This window comes from Scomber scombrus, chromosome 4 (assembly GCF_963691925.1).
Source record: "Scomber scombrus chromosome 4, fScoSco1.1, whole genome shotgun sequence".
Taxonomy (NCBI): domain Eukaryota; kingdom Metazoa; phylum Chordata; class Actinopteri; order Scombriformes; family Scombridae; genus Scomber; species Scomber scombrus.
The window spans coordinates 32,312,028-32,325,773 of NC_084973.1; the positions used below are offsets into that span (position 1 = coordinate 32,312,028).

At 43.4% G+C, this 13,746-nt stretch overlaps 1 protein-coding gene across 1 annotated transcript in view; it reads right to left on the reverse strand.

Annotated features, from left to right (window-relative positions):
• Window positions 1-8,450: 8,450 nt before the first annotated feature.
• LOC133979435 (synphilin-1-like) overlaps window positions 8,451-13,746 on the reverse strand; it is a 6,045-nt gene continuing 749 nt past the window's right edge. Inside the window, exons 2-4 of the mRNA XM_062417945.1 lie at window positions 13,423-13,592; window positions 11,231-11,317; window positions 8,451-10,526 (exon numbers count right to left, since the gene is read on the reverse strand). Of these exons, the coding sequence (XP_062273929.1) occupies window positions 9,509-10,526; window positions 11,231-11,317; window positions 13,423-13,592 (1,275 nt within the window). The 3' untranslated portion in view covers window positions 8,451-9,508. The remainder of the gene's footprint in view (window positions 10,527-11,230; window positions 11,318-13,422; window positions 13,593-13,746) is intronic.

The window sequence follows — 13,746 nt, forward strand, 5'->3', positions numbered from 1 at the left end:
GCATGGAGAAGGAAAAAAGTCTGCAGAAAGTCAAAGTATAGTGTAGAATATGCCTTAACTTCCATTGGGATAAATACAGTATCTATCTATCTATCTATCTATCTATCTATCTATCTATCTATCTATCTATCTATCTATCTATCTATCTATCTATCTATCTATCTATCCATCCATCCATCCATAGGAGACCCATGCATTTCCATTGCGGCCTTCATCATGAACATCATAAAACACATTACAAGCAGCATTTAAATAGAGTGTTTAAAAAGCAGACAAAATTAAAAAGGTCATATATATACAAAAATAGCCAGTTATGTGCATCCCTCCTTTCCTTCCTTCTTCCTCCCTTTCTTCCTCCCTTCCTTCTTTCCTTCCTCCCTTCCTGCTTTCCTTTCTCTCCTCCCTTCCTTCCTCCCTCCTTTCCTTCCTTCCTTCCCTCCTTTTTTCCTCCCTCCCTTCCATCCTTCCTCCCTCCCACCCTCCTTCCTTCCTTGACTCGAGGACAACAGGGGGGTTAAAGGTAGTTGAACATCTAACGAATACCTGCAGGTTGCTGGTTGTTGAGTCACTTCCCTGACTGGAGGGGTTCTGGGTTTTAGGACTCACCCAGTTCAGCTGTTCATGTATCTCGAGGACGGTGGCTCAGACCCAACAGTCTCCATCGACGTCAGTTCATTGGTTTTGTTGGTTTTTCTGCAGCCAGGATGTAGTTTGTTCAGTTTATTTAGGTGAATATATAAATATCTAGTAGTGGTGTGTGGAAGGTTTTCATTCTCTTTCTTCTCATGTTCAGCATCTGCTTCTCCATGTGATGTCTTCCCCAAAAAAAAACCCTTAACCAGTGCCAGCGCCAACTCCCATCATCCATTTAAGAGCAGCTGCCGCCAATTTGGGTTAACGAGCCCCAAAACACACCAACCCCCCCCGTCCACCCTCCCCCAACCTAAACCACACCTACAGACCAAAAGCAAAAAGACTGAAACAAAAACATCTAATCTGCAAACAATACAATGAAAAGTATCATAAAACTTCTTAGAGTATGATTCTCCACATCCACATTAAAACTACATTTCCCATCAGCCACCTCTGCTCCTCCTGCAGAGCCTGAGAGGAACCACAGAGAGAGAACAACATATATAGTTCTTAATTTATCTGTTTTAATTGTTCCTCTTGTAGACGATGCCAACGTTCAATCAGTCTGAAGTTCATTCACTTATTGTTCTGAAGCTGAGTTGTGAAGGTTCCTGTAGAAATGTAATAGATTACAGATTACTAGTTACTTTATTTAAAGTGTAATAAGTAATGTAACTATTTCAATGACTTCATCAAAGACTTCCTTCCTTCCTTCCTTCCTTCCTTCCTTCCTTCCTCCCTTCCTTCCTTCTGTCCTTCCTTCCTTCCTTCCTTCCTTCTGTCCTTCCGTCCTTCCTCCCTTCCTTCCTTCTTTTCTTCGTTTGTTCGTTCCCTCATTCCTTCCTTCCTTCCTTCCTTCCTTCCTTCTGTCCTTCCTTCCTTCCTTCCTCCCTTCCTTCCTTCTGTCCTTCCTTCCTTCCTTCTGTCCTTCCTTCCTTGCTTCCTTCATTTCTTCGTTTGTTCATTCCCTCATTCCTTCCTTCCTTCCTTCCTTCCTTCCGTCCTTCCTTTCTTCCCTCCTTCCTTCCTTCCTTCCTTCTATCCTTCCTTCCTCCCATCCTTCCTTCCTTCCTTCATTCCTTCCTTTCTTCCCTCCTTCCTTCCTTCCTTCCTTCTGTCCTTCTATCCTTCCTTCCTCCCGTCCATCCTTCCTTCCTCCCGTCCGTCCTTCCTTCCTTCCTTCCTCCTTCCTTCCTTCCTCCCGTCCTTCCTTCCTCCCTTCCTTCCTTCTTTTCTTCGTTTGTTCATTCCTTCCTTCCTCCCGTCCTTCCTTTCTTCCTTCTTTCCTTCCTTACTGCCATCTGTCCTTCCTTCCTTTCTCCCTTCTTTCCTTCCTTACTGCCATCTGTCCTTCCTCCCTTCCTTCTTTGTTTGTTGTTTTGTTTGTTCGTTTGTCATTCGTTCGTTCCTTCCTTCCTTCCTTCTTTCCTTTCTTCCTTCCTTCCCTCCATCTGTCCTCCCTCCCTTACTTCGTTCGTTCCTTCCTTCATTCCTTCCTTCCTTCCTTCCTTCTACACAGGACTTTATAGCAGTTTTTACACCTGCAGCTCAGCTTTTTAAAGGCCAGTTTCTGAACGACTTTTCTTCTTGCTTTGTTTTCTTGTTTTGGCCGAAAATGCAAATGCGGACTTTTAATCTGCATGTCGGTGACGCCTCGTCGTGTCCGTCTGAAGGCCTCGAGCCGGAAGATGAATGGTGTTTATCAGCCAGTGTGGCGCTTTGCACAGGACGCCGTCTAATTACCTTTTTTTTCTTAAAGGTTGTATTTATTAGTATCCATCATCGCTGTCGTTACATCAATTAATGCTGTTGACGGGGCTGAGGATTTGTCACCCCCCCCTCCCCCCCTTCCCTCCATCCTTCACAGGCAGAAGAACCTCCTCTCCTCTCTTTGGCATTAAAGGCCTGTCATCCCAGCATGCCGCGGGGCCCCCGGCCGCAGCCCAGTGGTGTCAATTAAATTTGATTGACTGAGTAAAAGAAGCACACAAATAAGCCAAAACAACAGACACAAAAATCTATAGGCCTACATGACTCCTCCTCCCCCCTCCCCACCCGCCTCCACCCCTCCGCTCCGGCTGTCAAATCAAGCGCTCGTCTCGTCCGTTTTCGTGGCGTGCGCCGCACACGTCCGCCGCCAGACAACCACTTCTGTTTGTGTGTGTGTGTGTGTGTGTACGAGCATTAGCCTGGGCCAAATGCCCCGCCCGCCCCCTTTAAACACCACCCCTCCCATGCCACAACAAACAAACGCCCCCCCCTCCCTGTCCACACAAACCAATTAGCGGCTCTGGAGCCTCGACCGCGCCGCAGAGCCGAGGCCCCTGGGTATCGACTCAAACTGGTGTCCAATAAATGAGGTCTAATTTATCAGTTTAACTCCCCTCCCTCCATCCCTCCATCCCCCCCCCCCCCCTAAACCCACCACCTCAAAGAAAAGCAGAAGGAGGAAGAAAAAAAAAAGAAGAAAACAAATCGCTCTTGTTTTTTCCTACATGAACGTTAGAGGAGCGTTTGGGAGACTGATAAATCCTCACATCTCTCTGAGCTGTTTTGCTAATTGTCAGCCGGTGAGCTCGTGTTTCATATATCGGGGAGATGATTGAGGGACGCTATTAGAGCAAACCCCATTAGTCTCCGTGGGGAAGAGGCCTAACCCTGCGCTGGAGCCATCAAAGCCCAATTTGCTACCCAAACACCATAAATCCTGCTCCTCCCGTTAAGTGACTGTTTTTGATGCGGCTCAAGCACACAGAAATAAATACACTACTCCGTTATGTATCGTCCATTAAATTACACCAGAGAGCTCGATTCACACAGCGCATCCATCTCGATCAGCGGCGGCGGTGGTGAAAAGTGGGGTCCAGGGACCTGCGGAGGGTCTCTGAGAGAGTCGGAGGAGGTCTCAGAGAAAGAGACGAAGGCTTCATTTGTTATTTAAGAAGTGTGAAAAGTTGGCTTTAAACTTTGGAATCAGATATGTGATTGATTGGATGATTGATTGATTTTTAACATTTTTTAATATTGTTACTACGAATTAATTTCTCAATTATACGATTAACTGTTCGGTCTGTACGAGATCAGACAACTGTATCGTAGAGCTCCAACTGACATCTTCAAATGTCTTTTTTTTGTCCGACTAAACAGTAATGTTATTTTTAACCCTTTGTAGGTTTGCTCACTTTGTGTCATGATATCTGCTCAAAAACAACATCTATTGAACTCATTTAACTTTTTTGGGGCAATCTTTAGCACTTGTATGAGGTATGAAATGCACAGACAGACCATCAGATAGTGTTAAGGTTGCTATAGATACAGGTTGTTCTATGGTTGCTATAGATACAGGTTGTTTTATGTTTGCTATAGATACAGGTTGTTCTATGGTTGCTATAGATACAGGTTGTTCTATGGTTGCTATAGATACAGGTTGTTCTATGGTTGAATTATTTTTTAAATAGCACTTTCTTGGTGTGACCTACAAAGGGTTAATTTCCACATAATAATAATGATTGTTAGTCGCAGCCACATTGTACCAAAATTATTCCAAGTGAAGAAAAATCAATGATATACAGATATACAGTAATCAGCTGTTTATACAGTTTTTTAAAGGTGTTTTTATATCTTTTAGATGTTTTTCAAATGCTACAGAGTAGGGCTGGGCAATATATTGAATTTATATCAATATCGTGATATGAGACTAGATATCGTAATATCGCGATATGTCATCAGAGTCGTCTTTTCTTGGTTTTAAAGCTGCATTACTGTAAAATATATTTTTTGAACTTACCAGACTGTTCTAGTTGTTCTGTTATTTACTTTTTACCCACTTTGTCATTATATCCACATTACTGATGATTATTTATCAAAAACACAATATTATTGCAATATCGATATCGAGGTATTTGGTCTAAAATATCGTGATATTTGATTTTGTCCATATCGCCCAGCCCTACTACAGATCACATTTTATTTTACTATTATTTATTACATATATTTGTTTTATTAGTACAACTTTTTGGTCTTTTTAGAAATGTTTTTTAGAGATACTGTATGTTTCTATGTGATGTTACGTGTGCTGTAAACCATCTATCTATCCATCCATCTACCCAACTATCTATCTATCTATCCATCCACCCAGCTATCCATCCATCTATCTATCCATCTACCCATCTATCTATCCATTCATCTACTTATCTACCCACCCAGCTATCTATCTATGTATCTATCTATCTACCTATCCATCCATCCATTTATCTACCTATCTATCTATCTATCTATCTATCTATCTATCTATCTATCTATCTATCTATCTATCTATCTATCTATCTATCTATCTATCTATCTATCTATCTATCTATCTATCTATCTATCTATCTATCTATCTATCTATCTATCTATAACATGAAAAACTCCACAAATAACATTTATTATAACAGTTTATTTCAGTTTTGTCTTCAGCCTTCACATCAGTTTAAATAACAGAAGTGCAGAAGAGCAGCCGTCCGTCTCTGTACACGCTGGTTAGTTTAAAAAAAAAACAACGAACAAACTAAAAACTCACATCTGTTCCAACATTCACTGATATTGCATCTTTTTTCTTTTCTTTTCTTTTCTCTTTTTGTTGCATTGAGAGTACAAAAACATGACAAAAGTAACACTGTCCATCTGAAGAGTTCATTAAAAAATACAAACAGGTACGATTCAGTTGGTCTCCTCTCTCGTCCTGAAGGAGTGGTTACCATTGGTTACCGTTAAAACAAAACAAAAACTGCATTTCAAAGACAATCTCATCGACCCAACGCACAACAGAACAACGACCGGTTTGGCAACGACACGACTGAAATACTTTGAGGCGACGTAGACGACAAAATCCGACAGAGAGAAAGTGGAAAAAGTCCTAAAAAATGACATAAAGGCTGAAATTTATCCTCTGAGTTTGAGTTTGTACCAGCTGAAGGAAAGATGGAGAACTCTATTCATTCATAAAGAGGAAAAAGTCAGAAAGTTAACGATTATAAACTAAGATTTCAAGTTATAAGAAGTGTCTTTCTTTTTTTTTAAACTTGGATTTACTGACGCTGACAGCAGAGAAACACATTTATAATGATTTTTACAGCATATGAATGAAGAAAGTTACAATTCTGAGATCGATGGTGTTATGAATCGAGTCATTTCGGGTGCAAAGATGAGAAGATTGATATCAGTTTCACACCTAACCCTAACCCTTACCCTGTATACTTCAGTGCACTATTGGTCTGGGGATGATTTGACTTGGATTCCTGATTTGGACCTCTTCTCTCCCATGAAATACTGAATATATTTATATACTGAAACATTCATATAGGACTCATATAGATTATTACCCTATATTATCTGGCTCCATGAACAAATGGTTAAAGGGTTCAGGCATCCACATAGTTTGGGTCATTGTGTGTATTTCTGTACTGAACCAGGCGGGGAGTTCCAGTCCTCTGAAATGAGGCCAACGTGGAAGTAACTTAAAACTGCATTCTATCAAAAGGCCACCAGGGGGCGACCGTTTTGGTGTCAAAAGGACTTCCGTCTCTATACAAGTCAATGGAGAATTCACCAACTTCTCACTTGATTCTAACCTCAGTAAACGTTTTCAAAATGTGTTTATGGTCTCAATCGCTAGTTTAAAGCCTTCTTCAATGCAGTATGATGTTCATTTTGGCCTCCCTGATTTTATATGTGACGATAAAGCAGGGTATGCATGAGGGCGTGGCTACGTGGTGATTGACAGGTTGATTGGTTCACAGGTTCAGGAGGGCGCCTCATGCTCCTCCTGATGCCATATAAGTAGAATCCCTGTTTTTATTTTTCCCTGCATGCACCGGAAATTTTCATGATGACGCTGCTCAGATCCGATACTATTGGCCTCCGAGCAGCAGTCCACAAACCAATTGGCCACGAATGTTACGTCCCTTTCTTATATACAGTCTATGTGCTGAACGCATGGTGATAAAACTGATCTTCTCATCTGACTCTGAAGAAGTCACTAAAAATATCAGACTATCCTCCTCAAACACATCAACCATCTCCAAGCAAGACAACAGTGTTTGTGTGTGTGTGTGTGTGTTAACCTAAAGAGATGAACTGCAGAGAGTCACAGTCAGTAAATCACACAGCAGAATCTCACTGATCCCCGACTGCATGTGAACAGAAAAACTTCAGATTAGAAATGTTGCATTGAACATAAACATGAAGAAAACGTCAGTCGTGATCCAGTTTCACCCCAAAAAACTACAAACCAGAAAGTCGAGGCTGTAACCTGTCAGTGTTTCCTCTCCACAGACACATTATAACAGTAAAACATGCAGCAGGAGGAGGATGAGTTGTTAGTAACGAGGTTTAAAGGATGACTGCTTCCAGATAATCTCACTGAACTGAATTTAAATTGTGACCATAAATCTCTCAGTAATCAGTCTAATTGTTTACTTTAATTTCTGTTTAACCTTTAAGGAAGGAAGGGAGGAAGGAAGGAGGGAAGGAAGGGAGGGAGGAAAGGAAAGGAAAGAAGGAAGGACAGAGGAAGGGAGGAAGGAAGAAGGACGGAAAGGAGGGAGGGAGGGAGGAAGGAAATTAATTAAACTCTTAAACCTATATTCTGTGTTTTTAGCACATTACTGTCTATATATATATTTGTTTTTTAGTCTAACTTGTCAGCTTTGATTCTCAGTCTGTCTTCTTGTTAATTGTGTTGCTATAATAAAATAAAAACGTCAAAGAGACATAAAATATCTTCTTCTCTGAGTCTCATTAAGACATCAAATTTCCCAAAGATCTTCTGGAGCTCCTTTAAAGATGAATAAAATTAAACATATATTAGATTTTTTGTTGAAGTCATGATCTTTCCTGTAGCGCCACACTCAGGATGAACTAGCTGGGATTAAAATGTACATGTTTAAAGACTGTGTAAAGTGAATTCAGACATTTTCTTCTAAACACATTAAATAGGTCATAAATGTATTTCTAAAAGAGGTGTAAAAAGCATTTCAACCATTTAGATTTGAATTGTGGTCTGCACCTGGTCTGTGCCTGATACAGACGTCTGTCAGTTTACAGCCTTCGACTTCTCGTTTCCAGCTTTGATGTTTATGTTTTTTTAATCTCTGGGACGGATCGACACGTTTCTTCTTCTTCTTCTTCTTCTTCTTCTACTTCTTCTTCTTCTTCCTCCTTTTCTCTTAAAGTTCATAGTTCATCGGCCCGTCTGTCGGCCGCTGTAGAAGGTGCATCATCCTCAAACCTCCCCGTCTGAAACACGACACACAACTAACTAACTTCATGCCAAAAAAAAATACTGCATAGATAATAACAATGGAAATAAAAATAAAGTGTGGAATATAATGAAAACAAATTAAATACTACTATATATATACAGTGGTTTTAAAGAGATTTGTTGTGCTGGTGCACGTCGACCACGTGCGTGATTATAACCACATTTTAAAACATTTCAAATCATATAATTGTGCATAAACATAAATATTTTTTCATCTTTAGTGTGAAGAGAAGACAGAGTACAGTAACAGAGGAACAGAAACTGTAAATCTTCTGTTAAAAAAAAAAAAAAAAGTGATTGTTTTCGGTTCGTTTTAGAAGACGAACTTAATCAAGACAGGAAGTGCGACGCTGATTACAACACAAAATAAAACGTCCTTCATTTTTTTCATTTAGTCGTTAAAAACCCCAAAAATCTCCTTTCACTACTCGAGCTTCTCGTTCATCTTGAAGTGATTCTGTGTGTTTAATAAACGAGACGACGAAAGAGACAAAAAACCAGCCGAGAAGTTTTTCTGCTTCCGTCGAAAATGATCGAGAGTCAAACAGACGAAGAAGATAGAAGACGAGATTATTGATGCAAAACAATACTTCCTGTTGATTCCAGCTAGTTTTAGATATCACTCATCATTAGGGCTGGGTATCAGTAATCGATATCTTTAAGGTATTGACCGAATCTCACATCAATCGATACCTACAATCGATCCTTTTTGCACCCACAACTAGAAAATATGACTATTTGTATGAACTTGCTCACAGCCAATCAACAGCAAGCGTTCTTGGGTTTAACGTGACATGTGATTGGTCCACTGCCACAACAGCTACGACCCGTCTGTGGTGGTGAAGTCGTGGTGAATTTGAGTTAGCGTGCTTAGCAGTTCAGCAGCCAAGATGCCACCTAAACGCTCTAAAGTGTGTCTACACTACACGCCTGTTACTATGGATACAAGACAGAGACCTAAATGTGTTAATGGGAATCTAATGGAGCACTCAGCTGGTATCAGTATCACTTTAACCCTCCTGTTGTCCTCATGTCAAGTAAGGAAGGGAGGGAGGAAGAAGGAAGGAAGGAAGGAAGGAAGGAAGGAAGGAGGGAGGGAAGGAAAGGAGTAAGGAAGGAGGGAGGAAAGAAGGAACAGTCAAAAGAGATGCGGTCAATTTGACCCGGGAGGACAACAGGAGGGTTAAGGGTTCTTGGATTGGTTCTGGCATCATAATTCTTTAAATGATACCCAGCTTTACTCATCACCCACTTCACCTCGACTGCAGCAGAAGATATTAAGATATCAAATCCACAAAGCAGATAAGCGAATATAGATTGAATCCACTGGATTTAAAGCAGCAACAAGAAGTCAATTAATCAATTAGTTGATCGACAAATTTAATCGACAACTATTTTGATAATTGATTTATTGTTTTGGGTCTTTTTTCTTTTAAAGAATGTAAAATGGGAGCTTGGATTTAACTGGTATTGTAGTTTTAAATGACACCCAGCCCTACTCATGATGTGTGTGTGTGATGCCTCTCGCTGTTTGCTCCTGATTGGGCGTTCTCGTGGCGTTCTCGCTGCCTGTTAAACGTTACTGCTCTTATTTTTCCCCTTGGCTCCCCCAGTGCTGCTTTTACTCTCCGACTTCTTGCCAGGTGAGTTCTGACAGTTGGACGATTTCACCGCGGCGCCCGATTGGCTGTTGCTGCTGTTGCTGTTGTTGTTGTTGCTGTGGTTCGTGTTCCCGCTCAGCGTCTCCATGATGGAGCGGAACGCCCCGAACGGACGCTTGCTTTCAGAGCTTCCCGTTGGAGTCCTCTCCTTCCCATGATGCACCTTGGTCGTCGGCTCCGCCTCCTGACCGGAGCTCTTGTGGACCTGCTCGTCGAACGTGACCCTCAGCTTCAGGTTCTGAGACGTCTTCCTGCGAGAGGAGGGAGACTTCAGGGCGCTCTTCGGGCTGGTGGCGACTTTCTGGCCGTTGGCGGCGTCGTGGGCGTCACCGGAGGCGTCGGGCGTTTTGCCGTCGGCGGCGTCGGGGTCACTGGAGGTCGGAGACGGGTTGTAACCGCCGCCGTCCACCGACTTTGACCCGCTGGCAGAAAACGCCTGCTTCTTCTCTGCTGCCGAGGAAGAGGGGGGGGGCAGGTTCTTCTTCACCATCAGCGGGAGGTGATTGGACGCCGGCTCCTCCTCTGTGATTGGCAGGTGAGACGGCCTATCAGGTCGCAGCGTGTTAGTGGGCGGGGCTGCTTGACTTTTACCTTCCTCCGGCGGATAACCGTCTGAATCGGATTCACTCAGAGAGCGCTGCATGATCTGTTTGAGTCTGGCCAGTTTGAGCTCTCTCCGCTCCACCAGCCCGGTCCTGCGGGGGCCGGGGGCTCCGGGGGCCGCGGGGCCCGGGTCTCTGCTCAGGCCGCCCGCCAGAGGCAGCCTTTCTCTGGGACACAGCATCTCCGGCGCGTCCTTCCCCAGCAGCTGCCGCAGCACAGTGTCCGGGCCAACTCCTCCCTGACGGACCAACCAGTGACCGTCTCCAGGAATCCCCTCCGCTGTCAGCATCATCTCAGGCCACGCGTCCACTGAGGGCTGATGGGAACTGTAGTCCAGAGAGACACATTTATCCGTGTTGTTATTGTATTATATTACATTTATTACCAACACTAAGCTACTTATATAAAAACCTACAATGTTGCTACTTCTAATACCTTACCATTACTGATTAGCATTAACCCTCCTGTTGTCCTCGAGTCAAGGAAGAAGGGAGGAAGAAGGAAAGAAAGGGGGAAGGGAGGAAGAAGGAAAGGAGTAAGGAGGGAGGAAGGAAGGAAGGGAGGAAGAAGGAAAGAAAGGAGGAATGGGGGAAGGGAGGAAGAAAGACGGAAGGAAAGGAGGGAGGAAGGAAGGAGGGAGGAAAGGAGGGAGGAAGGAACGTAGGAGGGAGGGAGGAAAGAAGGGAGGGTGTGAGGGAGAAAGGAAAAGAGGAAGGGAGGAAGGAAGGGGGGAAAGAGAGAGGAAGGAAAGAAAGAGAGAAGGAGGGAGGAAAGAAGGAACAGTTAAAACAGACGGGGTCAATCTGACCCAGGAGGACGACACGAAGGTTAACAGTAGCTCTGCTGCTACCAACACGTCAACTACTACTAAACTAAACTAAGCTACTAACTAACAAAACACATTTTAGTTGAATTTAATAGCACAGCCTGTTTGTGTGTGTGTGTGTGTGTGTGTGTGTGTGTGTGTGTGTGTGTGTGTGTGTGTGTGTGTGTGTGTGTGTGTGTGTGTGTGTGTGTGTGTGTTGTATACCTGGGTGATCTGGAAGGTGTCCCCTCTGCTTTCGGGTCCATCAGGCTCTGCATCTGTTTCTGTAGAACTATCTTCTCTGCTGCCTGTCTGCAACACACACACACACACACACACACACACACACACACACACACACACACACACACACACAGGATTAACACAGACAGACACACAACCTACATAGGCACCGACAAAATGTTCTCATATTTTCTCCTGTTTATGTTTATTTATTGTCATTTGTTTTCTTCTGTTTTAGGTCGGTTATGATTTAGTTCACAGTTAGACTTGTTTAGTTTGTTGTTAAAAGTAGGGATGCTCAATATTTTGAATTTTCTGCCGATATCCGATATTCCCCAACTCTTAATTTCCGATACCGATATTTTCCAGGATTTTTACACCAAAACTGTAACAACATAACATATCTCCTACTGTTGAATTAACACATTATGCCTAATTTTATTGTGATGCTCCACTGGATGCAAACATAAATGCAACATGGCTTTCTAAATGTAAACACTGTGCAAAATAAGAGAACACCTTCAATTTAAGTTATGGAAAAAATATGCCAATATGGCCTCTGCCATATTTATTATGCTGCTTTGCAGTCATTGCAAATTACACATTTACTATCCGTAGGGAACACTTGGAAATAGTTCAGAACCACAGACATAAGCCCCGTTTCTGGAGGCGGGACCTTTTATAGGAACGTCCTCTCACTTGGTCCTCTCAGCTGTTGTGTCTCCAGCAGAGTAGGACCCAGATAGGACCCAGATAGGACCCAGATAGGACCCACCGGACTCTGCAGAGTAGGACCCAGATAGGACCCAGATAGGACCCACCGGACTCTGCAGAGTAGGAACCAGATAGGACCCAGATAGGATCCAGATAGGACCCAGATAGGACCCAGATAGGACCCAGATAGGTCCCAGATAGGACCCACCGGACTCTGCAGAGTAGGACCCAGATAGGACCCAGATAGAACCCAGATAGGATCCAGATAGGATCCAGATAGGACCCAGATAGGACCCAGATAGGACCCACCGGACTCTGACGGTGACGTCACAGAGGCGACTCGCCGAAAGCATAACAGAGAAAATGACAACAAGGAGGTAAACCTTCTGTTTGTGTGTTTGTGTACATGGCGGTGGACGCTGTGAACTTGTTAGCCATGGTTAGCTACGGTTAGCCAAGGTTAGCGACCCACGAGTCTAGCGTGTTGTTTTTGTTATACGTCATCAAGCGCTGGTAAACGTCCCATGCTGCGTTCATGCAGGCTCGGTAATGCTGAAGCCTACAGAACAAACATTGGTTATAAAAAACTGATACCGATATTTCCCGATATTACATTTTTAAGTGAATATCGGCCGATAATATCAGAGGGCCGATAATATTGGACATCCCTAGTTAAAAGTTCATATACTTCATATTGAGCTTTATTGTCCTCGTGGCAGATTGAGACTCATGTAGAGGTTTCATCGTGACAATAAACCAAACCCAAACTTCAGTAACTCCTCCTCCACATTAGTTCCTCTTGTTAGTCTTCAGTTAGTTTGTCTTGTGGTAGTCGGGTCGGGTTGGACTGTTCTGTTTTGTTATCTAATTATCTCCAGTTTATTTATTCAGGGAGGGAAGTGATAATCATGATAGTCATTTGGTTTCTTGTGTTGTTGTTTTTGCCTTTGACCACCCTGAAGTTAAACCAGCGTGTTTTATATATTTCATTATAAAGATAAAAACTCAGTAAGCTTCATTGTCTTTGTGGCTTTTCTTTAACCTTCGTGTCGTCCTCCCGGGTCAAATTGACCCTGTCTCTTTTGACTGTTCCTTCTTTCCTTCCTTCCTCCCTTCCTTCTTTCCTTCCTTCCTTCCTTCCTTCCTCCATCCTTACTCCTTTCTTTCATTCCTTCCTTCCTTCCCTCCTTCCTTCTTTCCTTCCTTCATCCCTCCCTCCTTTCTCCTTTCTTTCCTTCCTTCCTTCCGTCCTTCCTTCCTTCATTGCTCCTGTCCTTCCTTCCTTCCTTCCTTCATTGCTCCTGTCCTTCCCTTCCTTCCTGCCTTCCTTCCTTCCTTCCTTCCTTCCTTCTTTCCTTCCTTCCTTCCTTCCTTCCTTGACCAGAGGACAACAGGAGGGTTAAAATCGATGTTTTTCTCTTTGACAACAAACTTCAAACTCAAACTTTCTTCTAACTCACTCGTTGAGCTGTTTGGTGAGTTTGACGACCTGCGACGCCAGCGACATGCAGGTTTCCACGACGACCAGGTAGCGAGCGCAGGTGGTGTGTCCCTGCCGCTCGGCGCTCTGCGAGGGTCGCTCCCCCTGCTGGTTCTGCACCGTCACGTTGGAGCCGTACTCCACCAGAGTCTGGAGGGAGAAACATTATTATCAGCAGCAGCTCGTTAATCTCACACATCGTTAATTATCAGATTGTTTTTTTTAGAGGCGGGCCGGCTGGTCAACAGGAAGCAGACGAGACTGATAACATCCGTCTCTCCGTCAGCAGCAGGGTGTGACCCCG